This window comes from Prenolepis imparis, unplaced genomic scaffold, assembly GCF_030444845.1.
Source record: "Prenolepis imparis isolate NDT839.2.m4 unplaced genomic scaffold, iyPreImpa1.0 SCAF_14, whole genome shotgun sequence".
Lineage (NCBI taxonomy): Eukaryota > Metazoa > Arthropoda > Insecta > Hymenoptera > Formicidae > Prenolepis > Prenolepis imparis.
In genome coordinates this window covers 5,854,286-5,879,655 of record NW_028141172.1, presented here as the reverse complement: position 1 = coordinate 5,879,655, position 25,370 = coordinate 5,854,286, and the positions used below count along the sequence as shown (strand labels likewise).

At 27.0% G+C, this 25,370-nt stretch overlaps 2 protein-coding genes across 4 annotated transcripts; both read right to left on the bottom strand.

The window, feature by feature from the left end:
• Positions 1-314: 314 nt before the first annotated feature.
• Positions 315-6,762, bottom strand: Black (glutamate decarboxylase-like protein black). The gene is made up of 5 exons (XM_083053662.1): positions 6,191-6,762; positions 2,694-3,088; positions 2,125-2,588; positions 1,270-1,607; positions 315-742 (listed from the first exon to the last, which is right to left on the bottom strand). The coding sequence occupies exons 1-5, from the start codon at positions 6,482-6,484 to the stop codon at positions 569-571; spliced, it is 1,665 nt and encodes a 554-aa protein (XP_082909788.1). The 5' UTR covers positions 6,485-6,762; the 3' UTR covers positions 315-568.
• A 2,836-nt stretch (positions 6,763-9,598) lies between these two features.
• Positions 9,599-25,081, bottom strand: LOC145944953 (cytochrome P450 4C1-like). Of its 3 annotated transcripts, none has more exons than XM_083053664.1 (13): positions 25,032-25,081; positions 14,709-14,936; positions 13,458-13,567; positions 13,077-13,167; positions 12,473-12,658; positions 12,234-12,327; positions 11,582-11,684; positions 11,245-11,350; positions 10,920-11,026; positions 10,772-10,840; positions 10,373-10,541; positions 9,988-10,167; positions 9,599-9,915 (listed from the first exon to the last, which is right to left on the bottom strand). In XM_083053664.1, exons 2-13 carry the CDS (start codon positions 14,863-14,865, stop codon positions 9,719-9,721), a joined length of 1,569 nt encoding a protein of 522 aa, XP_082909790.1. In that variant the 5' UTR covers positions 14,866-14,936; positions 25,032-25,081; the 3' UTR covers positions 9,599-9,718. The 3 variants fall into 3 exon arrangements, with proteins under 3 accessions (XP_082909790.1, XP_082909789.1, XP_082909791.1); XM_083053663.1 differs by lacking the exon at positions 25,032-25,081 and adding an exon at positions 15,068-15,556; XM_083053665.1 differs by lacking the exon at positions 25,032-25,081 and having other exon boundaries at positions 13,458-13,564; positions 14,709-15,560.
• Between the last annotated feature and the right edge of the window lie 289 nt (positions 25,082-25,370).

The following is a 25,370-nucleotide window of genomic DNA, read 5'->3' as shown; positions in this document are numbered from 1 at the left end:
TCATATTAGGATTTTAAAATTGCATGAAATAAAAAGGATTTTGGTCATATTTACGAATCTGTTAAAAGAAAAAAATTTTTTTATTTACACTTAAAGAACTTGATTTTAAGAAAAAGATTGTTTTTGCATATTTTTGTTCTTGGAAGAAATTTTGTTTGAATTATATTTTAAGATTCACAATTGTTACCAAAATTATTGAACTTTATGTCGATAGAGCAATATCAATATCAAAGTATCGTTTCTTTTTTAAATGTAAATTTTATACATCAATATGTATGTATATACGTTTTATAACTTATTGTTAGTTAGCCTTGTAATAGATAAAAAAGATAAGAAAAATATGAACCCAATTACTTTTTTTTTTAATAATGTTAACGACGATGTGTTCGATGACGATTTACTTTTATAAATTAATCTGATAAATTGAATAAAGAGGAAAAATATTTTTTTTATACACTCATCGTTTTTTTTTCAAGTATCACACAAATGCAACTATTTCTTACACTAATAAAATACATAAAATACGTACACGATTTATCACTATTTACAATATGCAATTTAAATCGAATCAAAGATCTACAGCTAGCCTTTCTATCTCCTCAACAAAGAACTTCATGTCGGCTTCCGTCAATCCCGAGTTCTGCAGCACCAATCTGAAGAAGTTCGGCATGTCTCTCAGCGTCTGATACGTTATCAGCATCGTTCCTGTTCTCACCATGCGCTCCTTGATCATCGGCGCAATCTGCATTTTGCAATTCCATTTCGGAATAAAATCAAGACAGAAAATAAAATAGCAAAAAACATATACACGTAGATTCAAATAAAAATAAATACGCAAAATAAAGGCACTTAAATGAAGGCATTATTATTGAAAGCACGGTCTTACATACAGGTCCTAAAACTCTAATGGTAGGGGAAGCTTCTCTTCTTTAATAAGAATATAATTTGGTTTGTGAGTCGCTGCAGTCGATCAGTGTATACTGTAGGTCTGTTTTTTTCAGCTGAACTGGCTGCACTAGTTCAGAGTTTATCTTTTTTACTCGACATTAGAAGGGAAAAGATAAACTCTAAACCAGTGCAGCCAGTTCAGCTAAAACAAAAACAGACCTATTGGCACTCTTAAAACACATCTTTTGCGATAACAGCGACACAAAGCGTCATGAGCTAATTTAACTGCTTATGGAAACCATCCTAATATCAAAATCGATCTGAGTTTTAAGATCTATATGTGAAAACCTTGATTGCAAAAGTAACAAATACTTTGCGCACCTTATGCAGCGTCCGATCAAGTTCCTGACCGGTCAAGTGCCTTCTCGACGGCGGAACGTAGCGGAAGCAGACGTTGGTGCACTCAGGCTCGGCAAGCAGGCGCCAGCCCTTGCGCGTTCTGATGAGATCGGTGAAGTAACGCGACAGTGCGAACACGCGGTCGACGTGGGCTTCGAGGCCGCGCGTGCCCTTTGCCTTCCACATGTACCAGAACTTGACGACGTCGGCGCGGCGACCGCACTGCACGTGCCGGTCGCCGCCGTCAAATGTCGCGTCGTAGAATTTGTCATTCTGAAAGAGGTAGCTCGCGCCACAACCGTGCGCCGCTTGTAATAAACCTAGGAATAAAGAGAATTTCGATAATATTAATAAATTATTATAACTTAAAAAAATCTTAAATAAATAAGAGATAAAAAAATGTAAAAAAAATGTAAAAATACATATTTAATAAAGAGAGACAGGGGGTGACAAGTGGCCTAGCATATAAAGTCACAGACTAGTATGCGAAAGGTCCCGGTTCGAGCCTAAACACCCCATATGCCTGCTTGAGAAAAAGGTCTGTGGAAGAGGAAATTAATTTGAAGAGGAAAAAATAAGAAAAGCAGGAAGTTAAGTGAGGAGATTAAGTGAGGAAGGAGAGAAATGAAAAAAAGACAAGACGGAGAAAGGATTGATGAAAGAGGAAGAAAAAGGAGACAGTGATGAAGGAGAAGAGAAGAGAAGAAGGATAAAGAAGAAGAGAAATGATGTAAGAGTAAATGAGTTTATTGTAAAAGGTTCGGGAACGCTTCTTGTAAAAGCGCCGTGTAACCCCGAGAGGAATTACTAAATAATACTAAATAAAGAGAGAGAGACCTTCGTGACGGAGCAGCAGAGTGGAGCATTGCTGCGGCGCGGCGAGCAGTTTGTGAGGATTCCATGTGACAGAGTCGGCGAGCTGGACGCCGTCCAGGAGACGGCGATACGTCCTGGAGACGAGGGCGCCGCCGCCCCACGCGGCGTCCACGTGGAACCACAATTCGCACTTTCTGCAAATCTCGGCAATCTCCCTGAGAGGATCGAAAGCGCCGATCACGGTGGTGCCGGCGGTGGCGGACACCATGAAAGGCACAGCGCCCTCTTCTATGGCTCGGGCGATCTGGATTTCTAGATCGGTGACCATCATCTTGCCTCGCGAATCGACCTTGACCTGGTAAACGTTGTCGTAACCGATACCCAAGAAGGCCGCGAGCTTCTTCACAGAATAGTGTGCGTCCTCCGACGTGAACACCACCAGCCGCGGCATCTGCGATAATCCGGATTGCTTCAGATTCGGGTATCTAAAGTTAACAACGAGCTCTTGTTTATTTATTTAAGTATCGATTCTCTAATAATTTATCTTAAGAGATAGTCGATGAGGGTGAGAGAGGGAGAAAAATAATCACCGATAATGACGAGCCAAGTTGATGGCATATCCGTTCGCCATCGAACCCCCAGGACAAAAGAGTCCCTCACCGCTCTGCCAGCCGATAATAGCGCGCATCTCTCGCAGCACATCCTCCTCCATTAAGGAGAACACCGGGGACACTTCGTAAGTGTAGACGGACGGATTGAGCGCATCGGTGAGCCATTGGCCCAACAGTCCGTATGGGTCCAGACTGGAGAACAGCTGATTCACGAAGTGCGGATGACCTGTCTTTACGCTGTACTTGATGATGTCGCGCGTTAATGCTAACAGTTCTTTGTGGCCGACACCCTCAGTCGGCAGCGAAAGATTGACCACAGATCGCAAATCTTTAGGATCGATCCACTCTACCACGCGATCTTCCCCAGAAGTGGACTGCAAGATGCGATAATGGATGAATAAACATTAAAAAACAATTGCTCGCCTATATACAAGTATATATACAGGGTGTCCCAAAATTAGATCAACAGATGGTTATAAAGGACATCAAAATAAATCAAATTTGTCAATAAACTCATGTCCGCAAATGAGTTGTTTTGGTATTAGAGACTAAAATATTGTTTGATATATGTAGAACATGGTTTGACTAACATTAGAATATTGTATAACATTGTTTCAATAAGATATTGTTTGACATTGTTTAATATTGTTTAAATAAGACATTATGTTAACTAACAATAAGTATCACAACTTCAGTATCACAACATTGAGTATTCATTCAGCGTTACATTTAGTATTCATTATTATTTAGTCGAAATTCATGTTCGAAATGGACAAGTTTTCTTATAAAGAACTGGCCAATATGCATCTGATTTATGGGGAAGCTATATAAAAGATATAATAAAGAGATATAATGGAAGAGAAGAAAATATACTTCACTTCAAAAATTATTCTAGTGGTTCATTTGCGGACATGGATTTATTGGCTTGTTTTAATGTCCTTTATAACCAATTGAAGTTTGTCGATTTAATTTTAAGACATTTTTGGGACATCCTGTACATAATTTAATATAATTTAAATCGTTAAATCATTATCTCTTCAAAAAGAAGAAAAAAGACAAATTCTCTTCTAATAACTTTCAACAATCTACAAGTTATTGCAAAAATTAAAATCTAGTAATTTTTCGATTTTTTTTGAATAATTAATTTTCTTGTTTCACAACTTTAATTTTTGAGAATTAAAATTCTCCCTCTTTTTTTTCAATTTTCTAATTTTTCAAAAAATTTAAAAATTACAAAAAATATCGAAATGACAGAAAACTTTAAAGTCTCTATTGAAGATTGGATTACGTCGAAAACAATAAGTTCTCAAGCTGAGAGGATCTGTTTCTTTTCTTTACGTCGAGTTTAATTGGACATGTAATTTATAATGTATGCAAATTGCCTGCAATTTCGCGTGTAATAGCGCATGATAATGAGATCAATTATAGGTAACGCTTTAATTATCGCTTTGTAATTCTATAATAATCACTATTATCATTTTTATATATCTCCGAGAACGATTTAAATTCCAACGTCCCGTCTTATTCATGATAAATAGACTATATAATTAATAGACTACATTACATTAGCATAAAAATGCAATCGACGCACTATCATAATATGCCTCGCGCATGATATCTTCGACATCTATATCATTTGTGCTCATTAAAGATTATTTGTACTATTAACGATTTACCTATTAACGATATACACGAGCACAATATCCAGGGGGAGGAAAGGGATATCTATTAGGGATATTTTATCAGTGACTCACTCTTCTTTTGTGACATCGCGAAATTGTGATTTCGTGATATCGCTTCTATAGTATCGCCGTAATAATGATAATAGCGCGAGATAATGTAAATCCGCGAACATATCGACATATGCAAGTATAAAACACAGAATAAAATATAATGTAATTATCGTTGTTGGATGTATAAAATAAGTAAAAACATATATGAATCATATATAAATGTAACGAGTCGTAAAAAACCTAGCGATGTTGAAAGTGAATAAAAAAAGAAAACAAAAAAATCATTAACGAAAGAGACTTTAAAAAATAGAAAGTATATACGAAGGAACGGTCTTCGCAAATATGAGTAAATAATTAAGCGGTAAACGTTCGAATTCCGCCCAAGCGGCTAGAACAGAAAGAATGTTTCATGTCATACAAACGGCGCAATCAATAAAGAAGGTGCAATCAATAAAAAAGATCTGTATCGCTGTACAGTACGCTGAAATAAAGCGCGAGTATTTGCAATAAACGTAGAGCAGAAATTACACTACAAGGAACTTTATATTACATGAAATTATAGACTGCAAGAGAGAAATATAGGTAGAGAGAGAGAGAGAATGTTTCCTTGAATATTACGAGTATGAAAAATAATATAGAAATAGTTATCGAGTTAAAGGTTGCCTTTACCAGAATTGTGTAATCTATACGCTACCGTTATTTCACAATTATCGTAAGTATTTTCTTCCGTGACAAGCCTCTCTTTTTCTTGCGACCAGGCGCGTATCGCGTAATTATTATCTAATTAAAACATTTGTGCGGTATCCTTGTGCCGTGTTTCTTAACATTCTTGGACATACTTGCTCGCACAAGATCGAGAGATTTATCACAATCTCTTACAGGATTATTTAATATTTCTTGCGCAAATAAATAAAAAAATTAATAAGTAATTATTTTGCTTAAAGTGAAATTTTTCCAAATCGCCAGTCGGCACACTCAGTGAGAAATATATAATCAGTTAAAAAGACGTCGAATCAATGACTTTTCAACCAAAGAGATCGGTTGATGCAGACATCTTAAAATTTGGTCGGTTAGACGTTTTTGTCAAATTTAACCTTTTTAAGACGTTTATTAGTCGCTTATAAGACGTTCAAAAAACGTTTAAAAGATGTCTATTAGTAACTTATTATTAAACGTTTATTTCAATAAGATAGAATATAAAGCCCGTATTCTGAGCTCACATTTATTGGCACATTTAAAGGTGCAGATAAATGTATTAATAATATGACTAAAGTCGGTCGTATTCTCATCGCACATTTAAAGCGCCTCTAACTTACAATTAGAGGTACATTTATAGTTAGTTCCGCTAAACAATTTTTATATGTAATATTTATATATAACAATATAAAATTATATATAAAAATATATAAAATTCTATATAAGCTATGTATAATTATATATAATTTTACATAACTTTTTATATAATTATATATAATTTTATATTAATGTTAGCTGACTCCTATATATATATATAATTATACAAAGCTTATACAGAATTTTATATATTTCTATATAATTTTATATTGTTATACATATATGATTATATATAAAAAATTTTTTACCGGAGGTCAAATTTGGCCAATATGACATCAAATTGACATTATTTTGACTTTTCTGTTCTACTTGGGAATTGGGGTGGCTGATTTAACGTGGAATGATTCATAAATATATAAATAAACAAAAAAATGAGGACTATAGGCTCACTTGAAATACCGCTCGCTGCAACACCAGCTCGAAAAAGTCCCTGAAGAGCTTCTCGTGAACGTTCCGGAATGGCATGCTGCGGAAATCCCCCTTTTCGAATCCCTTTCGTTCCTCTGAGGCGAAAGAGTTGGAGAGAACCGGGATAGTAGAAGACGATTCTACGTCCGTTCCAAACTTGATCTTTGGCTGGGATCCCGCGAGAGGAGAAGGATTCATCCTTTCGGGCTTGAGGCTTCGCGTCAAAGATGCGCCGAAGGTGTCGTCGGAGGAAGTGTCGTCCTCGTTGGCGGGCATGATGACTAGGCTGGGGCTCGGACAGGTCGCTATCTAGGTCTGGCCGCGACAACGACAGCGGTTTCCTTTATACGTTTTATAACCCGCCGGCCTGCCCGTTCAATCAAGGACGTGTCTCCCTCCATCAGTGCACCGGCTCTTTTTCGCGAAGCGTTTCCGTTCGCGTTTCCTCGACTCCGTGTTTCACTCTCGCGCGGACAGACACATCCTTATACTGTGATTTGTATAGAATAGAAAATCTCCGGAGAAGAGTCGTCGTAGGGGATATATTCCCGACATCGTCAGACCGGTTGACGTTGAATATAAGTGACGAATTCGGTAATCTATCGGAAAAATTTACAAAATTTTTTTACTTATTACAAATAATAATGATCTTGTATATTACAAATAATAATAATAATAATATTGCGTTCGTGGTTTTTTTTTTTTGATAGTGAAATTTGTTCTCGTTCTGAATGTACAAGAACGTATCAAGGATATGTATTAAGGGTACGTGATTGAATTATTAGGTAAAAAAAAAATAAAAATAAATTTAAAGAGCAAAAAAATTGCAATGTAACGTGTACATATTAACAAATGCAGCGTAAATTTACTTTATATAATACAAATTGCCTTCCGATAAAAAATAGTTTATGTATAATCATATATATAATATATAAAATTATATAGAAATATATATAATTCTGCATAAACTATGTATAATTATATATAATATACATAGTTTATGCAGAGTTTATAATAATTATTATAATAATAATATATAATATAATAAATATATAATTATACATAGTTTATGAATTTTATATATTTGGCTAGATGTCAGCCAACATTAATATAAAATTATATATAATTATATAATAAATCATATAAAATTATTTATAATTATACATAACTTATACAAAATTTTATATATTTCTATATAATTTTATATTATTATATATGATTATATACAAAAAATGTTTTACCGAGTTGTGTGAAGCGCAGAAATTTTCAAATATAATAAGTCAAAGTGTAAAATAAATTATCAGGTAGTCAAGTACAGTCCTAATGGAGAAATTCGTTACGGTAACGTGATATTCGTTACCGTGACGAAGTTATTTTGAAAATATTTAAGTTAGTGTATACATATATATATTACATCTTTCTACACCTACGATTTATATATATTTTATACTTTGACGCATTATATTTGACATTTCTTGCGCTGTGTACGTCACTGAAAATAGTCCGGTTGAGGACCGAAATTGCATCACAAAATACGCGATATCAACAATTTTGCGTTAGAAACGATTTGCGTGATGCTAATTCTTACATCACAATAAGCGTCAAAATAACTTATTCCTCCCGCCCACTTTTAGTTTTAATTTTAACATCGAAGCCTCTCTTAATTAATTATTTAAGCTATTAGTAAAACCTGTAAAAGAGTTGCACTTACTCAAATATTATCATGATTTTTTTATCAACAATAGTTTATATTGATTTGATTGATTATTTTTGTGCTCTCTTTGTTCTTTTTCATTCTTCTCTAAAATTTCCGATTCCGCTTGAAATGCAAAAAATGTAATAAAACGCGCGTTACTTTCTTGCTTCTCCCCCCGCTCTATCTTTTTTTTCTTTATTTCTATTCTTTATTTTTTTATTTTGCACAAAATCTTTTTATCAAGTTAATTAATTATTATATAAAATATAATTAAATATATATAATTATCTAATCAAATGTGACTAATGATAAACAATTTTAATTAATTGAAATTAAATAATCGCTTAAAATTAATCAATTGTGCATTGCAATTAGATTTTATTATTGATTGCTGAATGGATGTCGCGATAGGACTCGACTGTAAAAGAGAGAAAAAAAATTGCGTAGAAGGAAAAAAGAAAAAAAAAAAAAGAATATTTAATGTCAAAGTATATTTTAATGGGAAATACCAAACGCCTCAAGATTCTTTCAAGATTATCGATTCAGGAAAAAAGTCTACTTTCTGTTAGAGTGAGATCGATGATTCATCGTGATTCTGACGTCACTTTTCTCTTGACTATGATTACTACATTATTTGTGTATAACGTCAAAGTATATTTTGCTTCTCTACAGTTACAGAATCCATGGTCTTAACTTGTTTCGTCGAAACGCTCTCTTGTACAATCTTTATTAATCTTTTAAATACATTTCGAAATTGGATCAATCTTTAGTGACGTTTTTCCTGTAATCTTAATTTCATGAAAATCTTAATTTAAGAAACTAGCTTAAAGAGTTTTTGCTGCGTTTGAAATCCACATAAAACATAAAATAAATATTATGTTTAAAAAAAAAATAAAACAAATACAGAGAGAGAATCGATAAAATCAATAAAAGTAATAAAGAAGTGTATCTAAAGTCGGTAAGTTTCCAAGTAAAAAGAAGTATCTGAAATACCTGAAATCGATAAATTTATTTATAAACGAATAATGTTCTAAATATTTGAATTGACCAATCAAAACACAGAAGAGAAATTTTTTCTTTGCCACGATTAGTCGATCGAGTTCTTTATACGACAAATAAATGTAAATGTGGCACCTTTATTATTGGCTAATTAAAATGCATTTTTTATTTTTATTAAGAAAAACCTGATTTTCAAAATAAAAGTTTTGTATGGTGTATAAAATTACATTATGTATAAAATTACACTTATGTTTCAATTTGAATTTATATATTATGTTTAAATTGAACTTATTTTAAAAATCAGGTTTCTCTTAATAAAAATAAAATGCACGTCGGTTTTCTTGAAAGAATCTTATTTTTTATAAACAAGATTGATTTTATGGCAAATACTATTTCGAATTACAAATTCTCACAAACTGAATTATTGCTTCTAATTGTATTTAACTAGGTAATTATTGATTTCATATTTAGTTTTTATTTTTTATTTTTTAGAAGTTAATTTTATATTTAATACTAATTTTATATTTTATACAGGTTTATTATATTTTATTACAAAACTTCTCTTTTATATTTTAAATATCAATTATAAACTTAATTAATCATATAAACTTAACAATTATTGAAATAAATTAATAGTATATTTTTTGTAATTAATAACTTTAAAGAGCTAAAAATATAATGAATTTGTTCACAAATCTAATTCATATGTATATTTTCACGATTAAATATAATGTTTACATATGTATTTTTTTGTTGAATAATATAATATATGTATGAATTTTTTTTTCATCTTTGCAATATATCAACTTTTACGCTCATGTGGTATCCATGTTACTGTCAAACGGCTGCCTGTGTCTAATGGGAATGAATCTTGTACAAACTGGATGAGAGGGACGAATAATTAAATCGGCCTTCAGCTGAACATCCTTTATATGATCAACGGGCTCCAAGTAAAAATTGTGTACCAAAGGAGCTATCATAGCCTTCAACTCCAGCAGAGCGTATCGTTGACCTACAATTCAAAGTGTATCGAAATTTATCGATACGAAACAGAGAAATGAAAATCGCGACTAATTTTATTCACCTATGCAATTCCTCAGTCCAGCGCTAAATGGTAGATAGGAATAAGGATGGCGATTTTGAATCCTCTCGGGCAAAAATCTATCCGGATCAAATACTTCTGGATTGGGCCAATAATTGGGATCTCTGTTAACTCCGTAGAGATACAGGTGCATGACCGTTCCAGCAGGTACAATATGTGATTCTGAAAAATGTATTATATATAAAATTAGATGCGATTTAAAAAAATAAGAATTTTTCTTAGAAATAACATGTACATAATATATTGTATGCTTAAAACGTTAAAGCTATTAAACTTGTTTTTTAAACTCATTTTACATTCGATAATATATTTCTTGTAACATATGATACTTTCAAAGATATATGCAGCAAAAAAAATGATTAATTACGTAATTTGACGTCTTCACCAGCTTTTCGTGATATTAAAAACACGCTGGGATACAAACGTAACGTTTCCTTTAAACATCTGTCTAAATATGGTAAATTTTGCAACGATTTCATTGTAAGTTTCCCTCCGTTCTCTTGCATCACGGTATCGACTTCAACTCTCACACGTTCCTGTGTCATCGATAATTAATTTAGTGTATTTCTTAATATTCTGGTTTTTATGTACATAGATACAAATAAATTTTTAATTAATTAAATTTTTTATTTTTATTTTGGAGATTTGTTTTAATTTTTTGGGGTTATATATGTATGTAAAAAAAATATATTGTAACAAAAGAGCTTCATATCTATCACTATAAAAATTACAATATAAATGATCGTAAATAGTGAGAAAAAAATACCTGAATATCTTTATGTGCAGCTAATAGTAATAAAGCAAACGTAATACCCATCGCTGTAGTATCATGACCCTATAATCATAGTCTTTTATGCATCATTATACATGTTTAGATGAAGTGTGACAAAAAAATTAAAAGAGATTATTGATACCTCAAACATAAAAGTATCGACTTCTTCTCTGATGTCCAAATCGGTCAATAAACCTTCTCGAGATGCCATTATTAAGAGATCCAACATAGCTAACTTCTTTTTTTTAACTAGAAAAGCATATTAGCATTTCAATTTTATTTTTTCATGTTGCGCTTTCATAACATTGTTTAAAATTCAAATTTTATTAAATAATATAATGATTTAATTTTACAACAGACACATGTTTTATCATTACACGTGTGTTTAATATTACATATATTACAAACTTAATTTAAAATACTAGATCAAACTTAAATTACAAGCTCTGATCGTCTCTTATACGTACTTCCAGACACTTCTGCATCATCTATATTAGCTTCTTTGTCATTTCCAAGGTTTCTCAAGTATCGACTATTGGTGCGTTCATGATAAAGTTTTCGTTCCGCAATTATCTACAATATTAATTTTTTTAATTAAATAATATGATAAATAATTTTTTTCATTAAATTTCAAGTATACGACAATGTTCTGCATTATAGATATTATAATTGCATAACGTGTTATTAATATTTGTGATTAATCACATAATCAATCTTGCGATACAAAGATTAAGAAATTTACTTTAATTTTATATAAAGAAAAAAATTTTTTTAATCTTAACTAACATATTCTTTATGACATACTTTTTCCGTAAATCCATGCAATACTTTCAAGACCCTTTTTTGTTTAAATCCTTGTGGCAACAATGCGAATAATAAATCATTATAGAGCCAAGGGCGCATTAATCTAAATCAATCATAAATCAGTAAGGCTATATAACTCCAATAATGATGTAATCTTGTCTAAAAGTCTTACTTAAAGTTACCATAAAATCTTAAAGTAATTTATAAGTAATCATAAACTGTAAACAACTGTAAACATTGTAATTTTTTAGCTATAAATTTTTTAATGAAAGATAACTTATTTTCAGATTTAATTGCACATAATTCATTTTACTTAATTCTCTAATAATCTAACTTTTTAACAATTTTTCAACATTTTAAAGATTGCAATAATTTTTATTTTGACTGAAACAATTAGCGGAGCTATACATTTTAATTGCTAATTACTGTCTTAAACCACTCGATCTTTTATAAATAATTGTTGATCTTCACATTACTATTCAATAATTATTATATTTTTCAAAAGGCACAGAGATAGATATATAAATGTAAGATATATCAATGTAGATATAAAGATATATAGAGATAGATATATAAATGTAAATATATCATAACTCAATTACACAATTATTTTTTATATATTTTTTATATTTATTTTTTATCCGTTAATTACCTATAAATTAATAGTTCGATTATCTCGTGGATCGCATTTCGATATTGTTGTTGAAACTCGTCCAAATTTTGCAAAGAAATGCCCATGGCAGTTTCTACGCAAATACACTTATTAAATAGAATCGAAAAAAATACTTATAGTCCCCAAAGATTATTACATTTATTGAATATTTTAACGAAAGCTTTGCGTGCATAAAAAAATTGGATACAAGACAATAAGAACTTTACAGAAACCCTTACCGCATATCGCATTTAGCGTATATTCGCTAGTAAATGGTAATAAATCTTTTACAACTGTCCCTCCGACATCCATCAAAGATTTCGTCATGCATTCGCCTTCCTTGATCAAAATGTCAACAAACTGAGTTAATACATTGAAATGAAATGCAGGTGTTAATATCTTTCGCCGCATTTGCCACTTGGCGCCTGAAACAAAAACAAGAGAACAAGAAGACCAATTAATAACCAAGCTGATCAATTCTTTATTAAATTAATTATATTTACATCTTTATACCTGTATTAACATAATTAACTTAAACGTAATTAAATAATTATCTTAATTTTTTTTATTACTTACTCTTGTAACTTTTTATGCCGAAAATTGCGAGAAATCAATTTAAAAAAAAATTATAGTAGTTTCATTTAAAAAAACATAAATGACCTTCAAATAACCTTGTAAAGCGCTTTTTTTAGAAAAATGTCAGTAGCACTGTCTTCTGCCCCTTTCAAACAACTTTTGTTTAAAACATTTTATTGTACAATCAAAGATGAAAAAGTTTTTGGATGTGGTCGTGGTCGATTAAAATTGGACACCCTATATATGTATATATTAACATAACGTTACCTGTGCTGGTGAGAAGACCTGTGCCGAACCAAGGATGTAAAAAGTTATATATCAAACTTTTCTCCATGTGCTTGGTGCTGCTTAGTATCGTCTGAAATCACCAAAAAACAAGTTAAGATAGAGATAGAAACATCAGTTTATTATAGCAATCAATATAATTATTATAATGCACAATAGAAACATCAGTCTATTATAGCAATCAATCTCAGAGAATTTGTCTCAAATTATCTAATCTCGCTCAAATATTTCCGACATTTTTTATTTTTGTCTTTTTAAGAAACATTTTCTACGAACAAAATCTTCTTGTGAAACACAAGAAACGAAAATTCCTAAATCTAAAAAAATCGTAATGTCTAGAAACTTGAATTTCTTTTTCTTTACCTCCATATCATCTGGATGACGGATAATTACAACTGGTATAAAGATAGCCCAGATCTTTAAAATGGGATAATACTCATTAGATAAATTATACAACAACTTCCATTGTTCTTCTGAAAAATATGTTACAAATATGGCTATAAAAAAAATCCTTGAGAAATTAATTTTAAAGTTATTGTTTCTTTATTCATTGTCAGTCAGATAACAGATTAATGCCCAGCAAACGCGAGTATATAACTGTTATATTGTCATAATAAAACGAAATGTAACACGCAATATAACACGAATGTACAAGGTTATATACACGTTAGTAGTAGTTTCCTACTCATATATACATTATATAACATTTATATTACAGATAACATTAATGTAACACGTAAATAACATGTTATATAACTTTCTTAAAAATTATATAATATTTACATAACATATATAAAAATTAGTTGTAATTTCCCATTTATACAAAATTGCAGTGATATAACATAAATATAGCGCGGTATAAATTATAAAATTGTTATATACATGTTATAACATGCAAATATGAAGTTAGGCGCATGTATATGTATATGCGTATATGACAAAAGTACTTACAATTAGTTCAATGTAATTAAATAATAAAATTTAAATAATTTATTTTATAAAATTCTTTTATATTATTTTTTAAAATTTTTATTTAAAATTAAATTTTATTTATATAAAAATAGTAAACTTTACAGCCTAAATATTATAATATTATAAGCGATTTTCTCTCATTCGGACATTTATTTGTCCGCTTTTTAAGTTTTTGATCAGTTCAATATCTGAATTCTCTATTGGGATATATCTCATGTTATATTGCGTGTTACTTCTAGATTATATAATAGTTATATTCTGTGTTTGCTGGGTGATAATTGACGCAATTGTATATGCAATATGGAACTAATCACCAATTTTTTCGATTTCGAGATTTTTATTGCAAATTGTGCTTGATACATTCAGACACAATTTGCAATAAAAATCTCGAAATAAAAAAAATTAGTGATTGCATATTGGTGGTTTTATATTGCATACTGCGTTTATCCAATTAAGAATAAATATTATTGCAAAAAAAAATGCTGATAAGCATGAGTGATTATTACTTAAGTAATCAGCATGCGTAATAAAATTGAGAAATATACGTTCCAGAATTTATAAATTTAACTTTTGCTTGAATGCATAAATCAATGACGGATTGTATATTGATTAATGTAAATAAATAAGAATTTTTGTACTTGCCTGCTGAAATAAATAATGATTGAAGTATATTGCCAAAAATCAGACGACATGGTGGTCCAGGTATAAGATTAATGAGTCGCCCATTTCTTCCATAATGCACATAATAATTATACACCAATAAAATAAAAATGGATAATATCAATATAATAATAAACATAGTTTGTTTAACGTAATGTTTCCCCTTGACCTTGACCTAGTTATCTTCTTCAGTTTCCTGCTTCTTTTATTCTTGAATCAAACATGTTACAAAACAAACAATATTTTTGTTTTACTACAAAATTTATAGTAATTTTAATCCCCTTTCTAAAAAAGGCATGTAAAGCATGCGGCACACGATGCTATTTTATCTGCTGGATTACTTGCGTGCGCCTGTGCTGGCAATCTTGCTCTTTGCTAGGCTTGAAATTGTGTGCCTGCTGGTCACGTTGCTGACTGATTTGTTGGATTTCAGTGATAGAACAGGTGCTATTTTTCTTGCTATAATCCTGCGCTGTCAATCAAGATGCTGACAGATTGACAGATTGTCAGTCTCAAATTTGGATTAAGTTGCAAAATACATGTCAAAAAACATTCACAGTGACATATAACCACGATCATATAAACAATGATATTGCATATAACGATGATAGGGTTATCGTCACTTGAAATTTTTTTGGTTTATTGAAATAATCCTCCTAAAACCAGCACGAAAGTAGGCATCTGAAGCCAAGCGAGCAACACGGTCAGCAGCACTGCCAGCACTGCCAGCACTGTTGGCCACACGGTAGCAAGCACGCAAATCCTTTATCGACATTGTTGTCTCTTTTCCGCGATGCTGATTAGCTCTCTATCGATTAAATAATATGTTATGATACTTTAAATTTTGATTAATATTTTCGCGGAAAAGAGGCAACAATACTTGCGAGAATAGACTTAATATGTCTTTTTTAGAAAAAGACTTGAATAACACAAGCGCGCGTTATGCCATTCCCCGATTTTATTAAAAAAAGTATGATGTATTTATATAAAGTTTGTTTAAACTTCATTAATATTTTTTTACAGAAATCAGATGATTAAAGCATTACATTGCCAATTAAATTTTAAAATAAAAATATGTTATAAAAATTAAAATAATAATGTTATAAATAATATGTTATAATGCCTTATCTGCGATTAATATTTTTTGACAGAAATCAGCTGTTATAAATATTAATCGAGTTTAAGGAATTATATATTACATTATTTAAAACATATTATTTTAAATGTTATAACATATTCTTATTTTAAAAATTAATTAGCAAATTAACGTTTGAATCAGCTGATTTCTGTAACAAAAATATTAATCGAGGATAAGATATTACAACATATTATTTACAATATATTGCTATTTTAATTTTTATAACATATTATTATTTTAAAATTTAATTACCTCGCTTTACTAATATTTTTTAATATGTTTATTTAATTAAGAAGTAATATATTTATTAAGTTAAGAATAGAAGTGAGACATGAATACAAATTTACAATTAAGGTTTCATAGAGATAATTTTAAAAAACAATAATTATTTCCTCAATTAGAGTCACAAATATATTTCGTCCGACACTTTTCGATAATCTTGATATAATTCGAATTGCGAATGCGCAGTAGAAATGAGTTTCGACATATATTACCGCGATATATGCATATAGTCACGCATAATTCGTAATAATGTGCAGACAATGTACTGTTAAAATATATATAAGATTAATTATTTGCACGTTTTGAAATATTGTAAATTAAAATTTTTAAGCCGCAAATCCCATACGGCGCAGATTTATATTACGTATATTAGACCAAAAAAGTAGTACGCTGGTATGCTTATGGTACCAAGATAATCTGCAAACAATACACTATTGAAATATATATACGATGAATTTTTGGCTCGTCTTAAAATATTAGAAATCGATACTTTTTTGCCGCTGACCCTATGCGACGCATCCTTATTTTATGTATATCATATTAAAAAATTTGTACGCTGGTGTCTGCGTGGTACCAAAAAATTCTGTAATCAATGTACTATTAAAATGTATAATCGATGAATTTTTGGCTCGTCTTTAAATATTAGAAATCATTACTTTTTGCCGCTAACCCTATGTAACGCATCCTTATTTTATGTATACTAGAACAATACAATCGCGCGCTACGCGCGCGTCATTCTTCGATTTTTTGTTAAAAAGAATATTTAAAAAAAAATAAAATAAAGTTTGTATAAACTTGATTAATATTTTTTCACAGAAATGTGCTGATTAAAGCATTAATTTAATAAATAAATTTTAAAATAACAATATGGTAAAAATAGTAATATATTTAATAGTAATATAATTAAAATAGTATTATGTTGTAAATAATATGTTATAATATCTTCTTCTTGATAATATTTTTTGATAGAAATCAGCTGATAACTGTCAAAAATTATTATAACATATTATTTAAAACATATTATTTAAAAAATTAATTAGCAAATTAACACTTTAATCAGTTGATTTCTGTCAAAAGATATTAATTAAGCGAAAATTTGCTAATTAAATTTTAAAATAATAATATGTTATAAAAATTAAAATAATAATATGTTTTAAATAATATGATTATATAATACTTAAAATTCGATTGTTATTTTTGAAAACTATCAGCTGATTTCTGTCAAAAAATATTAATCGCAGCTAAGGCATTATAAAATATTATTTACAAAATATATTAATATTTTAATTTTTATAACATATTATTATTTTAAAATTTAATTAGCAAATTAACGATTTATTTAAATTTCAAATTAATAATATGTTATAAAAATTAAAATAATAATATATGTTTTAAATAATGTCATAATTATTTTTGACAGTTATCAGCTGATTTCTGTCATAAAATATTCGAGTTTAAAATATCATAACATATTATTTACATCATATTATCACATTTTTATGAAATTAATTTTAACTGATATAAATATTTTAAAAAAAAACTTTGTACATTCTTTTTTATAACGATAATTGTTTCACATTAAATTCAACAATAATATTCAAAGAAATTATAATAAATTATTTTTCGATGTAACACATAGTAAAATAGATTAATGTATACCTAAATGATAACAATATATATAATTATTATATTATATTTGTATAACTATATAAAACAAAAAATTATGAATTAAAATTATTCAAATATATATACAATCGCATTTTTAAGAGCAGATGTTAAGGTCATTTTAATTACTTATTTGAAACATTGAATGCATTTCATTTTGAATTTGACTCGTGCTTTATAATGTAATAAATTTATTTTTACGATATTGGTTCCATTTATATATTTATACAATTTAAATAACTGAGATCTAAGATCATTTCAATCATTTTAATTACATATTTCAAAGACATTGAAGGCATTTTCATTAAGAATTTGACTCTTTTTTTATTATGTAATAATTTCATTTTTACGATATTGGTCGCATCTGAATATTTATATAATTTAATTAAATTAGATGTGTGATAAGCTTAATCATCTTAATTACTTATTTGAAAGACATTGAATGCATTTTCATTAAGAATTTGACTCTGGCTTCATTATGTAATAATTTCATTTTTACGATATTGGTCGCATCTGAATATTTATATAATTTAATTAAATTAGATGTGTGATAAGTTTAATCATCTTAATTACTTATTTGAAAGACATTGAATGCATTTTCATTAAGAATTTGACTCTTGCCTCATTATTTAATAGTTTCATTTTTACGATATTGGTCCAATCTGAATATTTATATAATTTAATTAAATTAGATGTTTGATCAATTAAATCATTTTAATTACTTATTGGAAAGACATTGAATGCATTTTCATTAAGAATTCGACTCTTGCTTCATTATATAAATTTCATTTTTACGATAGTAGTCCCATTTCAATATTTATATAATTTAATTAAATTAGATGTGTGATATATTTCCATTTATATATTTATACAATTTAAATAACTGAGATCTAAGATTATTTCAATCATTTTTATTACTTATTGGAAAGACATTGAATACATTTTCATTAAGAATTTGACTCTTCTTTCATTACTTAATAAATTCATTTTTACGATAGTAGTCCCATTTCAATATTTATATAATTTAATTAAATTAGATGTGTGATAAGTTTAATCATTCTAATTACTTATTGGAAAGACATTGAATGCATTTTCATTAAGAATTCGACTCTTCTTTCATTATTTAATAGTTTTATTTTTACGATAGTGGTCCCACTTCAATATTTATATAATTTAATTAAATTAGATGTGTGATAAGTTTAATCATTCTAATTACTTATTTGAAAGACATTGAATGCATTTTCATTAAGAATTTGACTTTTCTTTCATTATAAAATAATTTCATTTTTACGATATTGGTCCAATTTAAATATTTATAAAATTTAATTAAATTAGATGTGTGATAAGTTTAATCGTTCTAATTACTTATTTGGAAGACATTGAATGCATTGTCATTAAGAATTAGACTATTGCTTCATTATGTAATAAATTCATTTTTACGATATTGATTCCATTTTTATATTTATACAATTTAAATAACTGAGATCTAAGATTATTTCAATCATTTTAATTACTTATTGGAAAGATATTGAATGCATTTTCATTAAGAATTTGATTCTTGCTTCATTATGTAATAATTTCATTTTTACGATATTCGTCTCATATAAATATTTATATAATTTAATTAAATTAGATGAGTGATAAGTTTAATCATTCTAAATACTTATTTGAAAGACATTGAATTCATTTTCATTAAGAATATTACTCTTGATTCATTATGTAATAAATTCATTTTTACGATATTGGTTCCATTTATATATTTATATAATTTAATTAAATCAGATGTGTCATAAGGTTAAACATTCTAATTACTAATTTGAAAGACATTGAATGCATTTTCATTAAGAATTTGACTTTTCTTTCATTATGTAATAATTTCATTTTTACGATATTGGTCCCATTTAAATATTTATATAATTTAATTAAATTAGATGTGTGATAAGTTTAATCATTTTAATTATTTATTTGAAATAAGTAATTAGAATGATTAAACTTATCACACATCTATTTAATTAAATTATATAAATATTCAGATGGAACCAATATCGTAAAAATGAAATTATTACATAATGAAGCAAGAGTCAAATTCTTAATGAAAATGCATTCAATGTCTTTCAAATAAGTAATTACAGAGATTAAACTTATCACACATCTAATTTAATTAAATTATATAAATATTCAGATAGGACCAATATCGTAAAAATGAAATTATTACATAATGAAGCAAGAGTCAAATTCTTAATGAAAATGCATTCAATGTCTTTGATATAAGTAATTAAGATGATTAAACTTATCACACATCTAATTTAATTAAATTATATAAATATTCAGATGCGACCAATATCGTAAAAATGAAATTATTACATAATGAAGCCAGAGTCAAATTCTTAATGAAAATGCATTCAATGTCTTTCAAATAAGTAATTAAGATGATTAAGCTTATCACACATCTAATTTAATTAAATTATATAAATATTCAGATGCGACCAATATCGTAAAAATGAAATTATTACATAATGAAGCCAGAGTCAAATTCTTAATGAAAATGCATTCAATGTCTTTCAAATAAGTAATTAAAATGATTAACCTTATCACACATCTAATTTAATTAAATTATATAAATATTCAGATGGGACCAATATCGTAAAAATGAAATTATTACATAATGAAACAAGAGTCAAATTCTTAATGAAAATGCATTCAATGTTATTCAAATAAGTAATTAAAATGATTAAACTTATCACACAACTAATTTAATTAAATTATATAAATATTCAGATGGGACCAATATCGTAAAAATGAAATTATTACATAATGAAGCGAGAGTCAAATTCTTAATGAAAATGCATTCAATATCTTTCAAATAAGTAATTAAAATGATTAAACTTATCACACATCTAATTTAATTAAATTATATAAATATTCAGATGGGACCAATATCGTAAAAATGAAATTATTACATAATGAAGTGAGACTCAAATTCATAATGAAAATGCATTCAAAATCTTTCAAATAAGTAATTAAAATTATTAAATTGATCAAACATCTAATTTATTTAAATTATATTAATATTCATATGGGACCAATATCGTAAAAATGAAATGATTAAATAATGAAGCAAGAGTCAAATTCTTAATGAAAATGCATTCAATGTCTTTCAAATAAGTAATTAAAATGATTGAAATAATCTTAGATCTCAGTTAATTAAATTATATAAATATTTAAATAGAACCAATATCGTAAAAATAAATTTATTACATAATAAAGCACGAGTCAAATTCTAAATGAAAATGCATTAATGTCTTTCAAATATATAATTAAAATGATTAAACTTATCACACATCTAATTTAATTAAATTATATAAATATTCGGATGGGACCAATATCGTAAAAATGAAATTATTACATAATGAAACAAGAGTCAAATTCTTAATGAAAATGCATTCAATGTCTTTCAAATAAGTAAATACAGAGATTAAACTTATCACACATCTAATTTAATTAAATTATATAAATATTCAGATAGGACCAATATCGTAAAAATGAAATTATTACATAATGAAGCAAGAGTCAAATTCTTAATGAAAATGCATTCAATGTCTTTCAAATAAGTAATTACAGAGATTAAACTTATCACACATCTAATTTAATTAAATTATATAAATATTCAGATAGGACCAATATCGTAAAAATGAAATGATTAAATAATGAAGCAAGAGTCAAATTCTTAATGAAAATGCATTCAATGTCTTTCAAATAAGTAATTAAAATGATTGAAATAATCTTAGATCTCAGTTAATTAAATTATATAAATATTTAAATAGAACCAATATCGTAAAAATAAATTTATTACATAATAAAGCACGAGTCAAATTCTAAATGAAAATGCATTAATGTCTTTCAAATATATAATTAAAATGATTAAACTTATCACACATCTAATTTAATTAAATTATATAAATATTCAGATTGGACCAATATCGTAAAAATGAAATTATTACATTATGAAGCAAGAGTCAAATTCTTAATGAAAATGCATTCAATGTCTTTCAAATAAGTAAATACAGAGATTAAACTTATCACACATCTAATTTAATTAAATTATATAAATATTCAGATAGGACCAATATCGTAAAAATGAAATTATTACATAATGAAGCAAGAGTCAAATTCTTAATGAAAATGCATTCAATGTCTTTCAAATAAGTAATTACAGAGATTAAACTTATCACACATCTAATTTAATTAAATTATATAAATATTCAGATAGGACCAATATCGTAAAAATGAAATTATTACATAATGAAGCAAAAGTCAAATTCTTAATGAAAATGCATTCAATGTCTTTCAAATATGTAATTAAAATGATTAAACTTATCACACATCTAATTTAATTAAATTATATAAATATTCAGATGGTACCAATATCGTAAAAATGAAATTATTAAATAATGAAGCAAGAGTCAAATTCTTAATGAAAATGCATTCAATGTCTTTCAAATAAGTAACTAAGATGATTAAACTTATCACACATCTAATTTAATTAAATTATATAAATATTCAGATGGGACCAATATCGTAAAAATGAAACTATTAAATAATGAAGCAAAAGTCAAATTCTTAATGAAAATGCATTCAATGTCTTTCAAATAAGCAATTAAGATGATTGAAATAATCTTAGATCTCGGTTATTTAAATTATATAAATATTTAAATAGAACCAATATCGTAAAAATAAATTTATTACATAATGAAGCGAGAGTCAAATTCTTAATGAAAATGCATTCAATATCTTTCAAATAAGTAATTAAAATGATTAAACTTATCACACATCAAATTTAATTAAATTATATAAATATTCAGATGGGACCAATATCGTAAAAATGAAATTATTACATAATGAAGCAAGAGTCAAATTCTTAATGAAAATGCATTCAATGTCTTTCAAATAAGTAATTAAAATGATTAAACTTATCACACAACTAATTTAATTAAATTATATAAATATTCAGATGGGACCAATATCGTAAAAATGAAATTATTACATAATGAAGCGAGAGTCAAATTCTTAATGAAAATGCATTCAATATCTTTCAAATAAGTAATTAAAATGATTAAATTGATCAAACATCTAATTTATTTAAATTATATTAATATTCAGATGGGACCAATATCGTAAAAATGAAATAATTAAATAATGAAGCAAGAGTCAAATTCTTAATGAAAATGCATTCAATGTCTTTCAAATAAGTAATTAAAATGATTGAAATAATCTTAGATCTCAGTTAATTAAATTATATAAATATTTAAATAGAACCAATATCGTAAAAATAAATTTATTACATAATAAAGCACGAGTCAAATTCTAAATGAAAATGCATTAATGTCTTTCAAATATATAATTAAAATGATTAAACTTATCACACATCTAATTTAATTAAATTATATAAATATTCAGATGGGACCAATATCGTAAAAATGAAATTATTACATAATGAAGCAAGAGTCAAATTCTTAATGAAAATGCATTCAATGTCTTTCAAATAAGTAATTACAGAGATTAAACTTATCACACATCTAATTTAATTAAATTATATAAATATTCAGATAGGACCAATATCGTAAAAATGAAATTATTACATAATGAAGCAAGAGTCAAATTCTTAATGAAAATGCATTCAATGTCTTTCAAATAAGTAATTAAAATGATCTGAACATCTGCTCTTAAAAATGCGATTATATATATATTTGAAATTTTAATTCATAATTTTTAGTTTTATATATAGTTATACAAATATAATATAATAATTATATATATTGTTATCATTTAGGTATACATTAATCTATTTTACTATGTGTTACATCGAAAAAAATTTATTATAATTTCTTTGAATATTATTGTTGAATTTAATGTGAAAAAATTATCGTTATAAAAAAGATGTACAAAATTTTTTTTTTTAATATTTATATCAGATAAAATTAATTTCATAAAAATGTGATAATATGATGTAAATAATATTTTATAATATTTTAAACTCGAATATTTTATGACAAAAATCACCAGATAACTGTCAAAAAGAATTATGACATTATTTAAAACATATATTATTATTTTAATTTTTATAATATTAGTTTAAAATTTAAATAAATCGTTAATTTGTTAATTAAAATTAAAAATAATAATAGGTTATAAAAATTAAAATAGTAATATATGTTGTAAATAATATGTTATAATGCCTTAGCTGCGATTAATATTTTTTGACAGAAATCAGCTCATAGTTTTCTAAAATAACAATCGAATTTTAAGTATTATATTATATTATTTAGTACTTATTATTATTTTAATTTTTATAACATATTATTATTTTATAATTTAATTAACAAATTTTCGCTTAATTAATATTTTTTGACAGAAATCAGCTGATTAAAGTGTTAATTTGCTTATTAATTTTTTAAATAATATGTTTTAAATAATATGTTATAATATTTTTGACAGTTATCAGCTGATTTCTATCAAAAAATATTAATCAAGAAGAAGATATTATAACATATTATTTACAACATTATACTATTTTAATTATATTACTATTAAATATATTACTATTTTTACCATATTATTATTTTAAAATTTAATTTTCAAATTAATGCTTTAATCAGCTGATTTCTGTGAAAAAATATTAATCAAGTTTATACAAACTTTATTTTATTTTTTTTTAAATATTCTTTTTAACAAAAAATCGAAGAATGGCGCGCGCGTAGCGCGCGATTGTGTTGTTCTAGTAACTAGTATATAAAATCGAAGAATGCGCGTAGCGCGCACTTGTTTTTTTCCGGTGTTTAAAAAAAGACGTGTCATAACTTGAAGTTATGATAATTAAATCGCGACATTAAGCAATCAAAAAAATTAATCATTGCACCTAATAATTAAAACTTGTTAAAAAAGATGAAGAAAGAAAGAGCGCATTTAAATATATGAGAAAACATGAATAAAATAATTCTCACTTCGATAATAGAAAATGTTTAAAAAAGACTATATAAATTATCTTTTTTTTTTAAATTGAAATATTCATCCTAATTAATTGTGTGTTTATTCATTTTGAGGTAACGGATAGTAACTATCTACAAGTCTACAGTCTACAATCTACATTCTAAATCTACATCTCTACAATCAAATATTTATGAAACCGTTACCTCGTAATAAAATAATAGTTTATCACTTACCAATCGATGTTCAACAGCAGAGGAGATAACTGCATCGAAGCTACGTTGATCTGTAACATACAAATAGAATATAAATTATAACAGCGATTTAAATAATTATTATCTAATTAGTATTTTAATATCTAATTAGTATTTTACACATTAAATTTTATATTCGACGAGTACAATAATCAGTAGATAGGTATATATAATTGAATAATTTTATAAATTTTGTAAAGATTATTTTTTTAAATATAAAAAACTTTTATAATATTTATACATATAGAGTTATTTCTCTCTAATTTTCCTTTATTTAAATTATTCAATATATAAATGGATTTATATAATATCTATGCGTAA

Bases quoted from the DNA above. Each gene is read 5' to 3' on its own strand.
- Black (XM_083053662.1), bottom strand. From the start codon at position 6,484: ATGCCCGCCAACGAGGACGACACTTCCTCCGACGACACCTTCGGCGCA. The intron at 2,589-2,693 runs GTGATTATTTTT...TGTTAACTTTAG, and splicing joins AACTTGGCTCGTCATTATCG to ATACCCGAATCTGAAGCAAT. The intron at 743-1,269 runs GTGCGCAAAGTA...TGCAAAATGCAG, and splicing joins TTGATCGGACGCTGCATAAG to ATTGCGCCGATGATCAAGGA.
- LOC145944953 (XM_083053664.1), bottom strand. From the start codon at position 14,865: ATGTTTATTATTATATTGATATTATCCATTTTTATTTTATTGGTGTAT. The intron at 10,542-10,771 runs GTATTTTTTTCT...TCGATGACACAG, and splicing joins CTGCACATAAAGATATTCAG to GAACGTGTGAGAGTTGAAGT. The intron at 10,168-10,372 runs GTAATTAATCAT...TACATTTTTCAG, and splicing joins TGGTGAAGACGTCAAATTAC to AATCACATATTGTACCTGCT.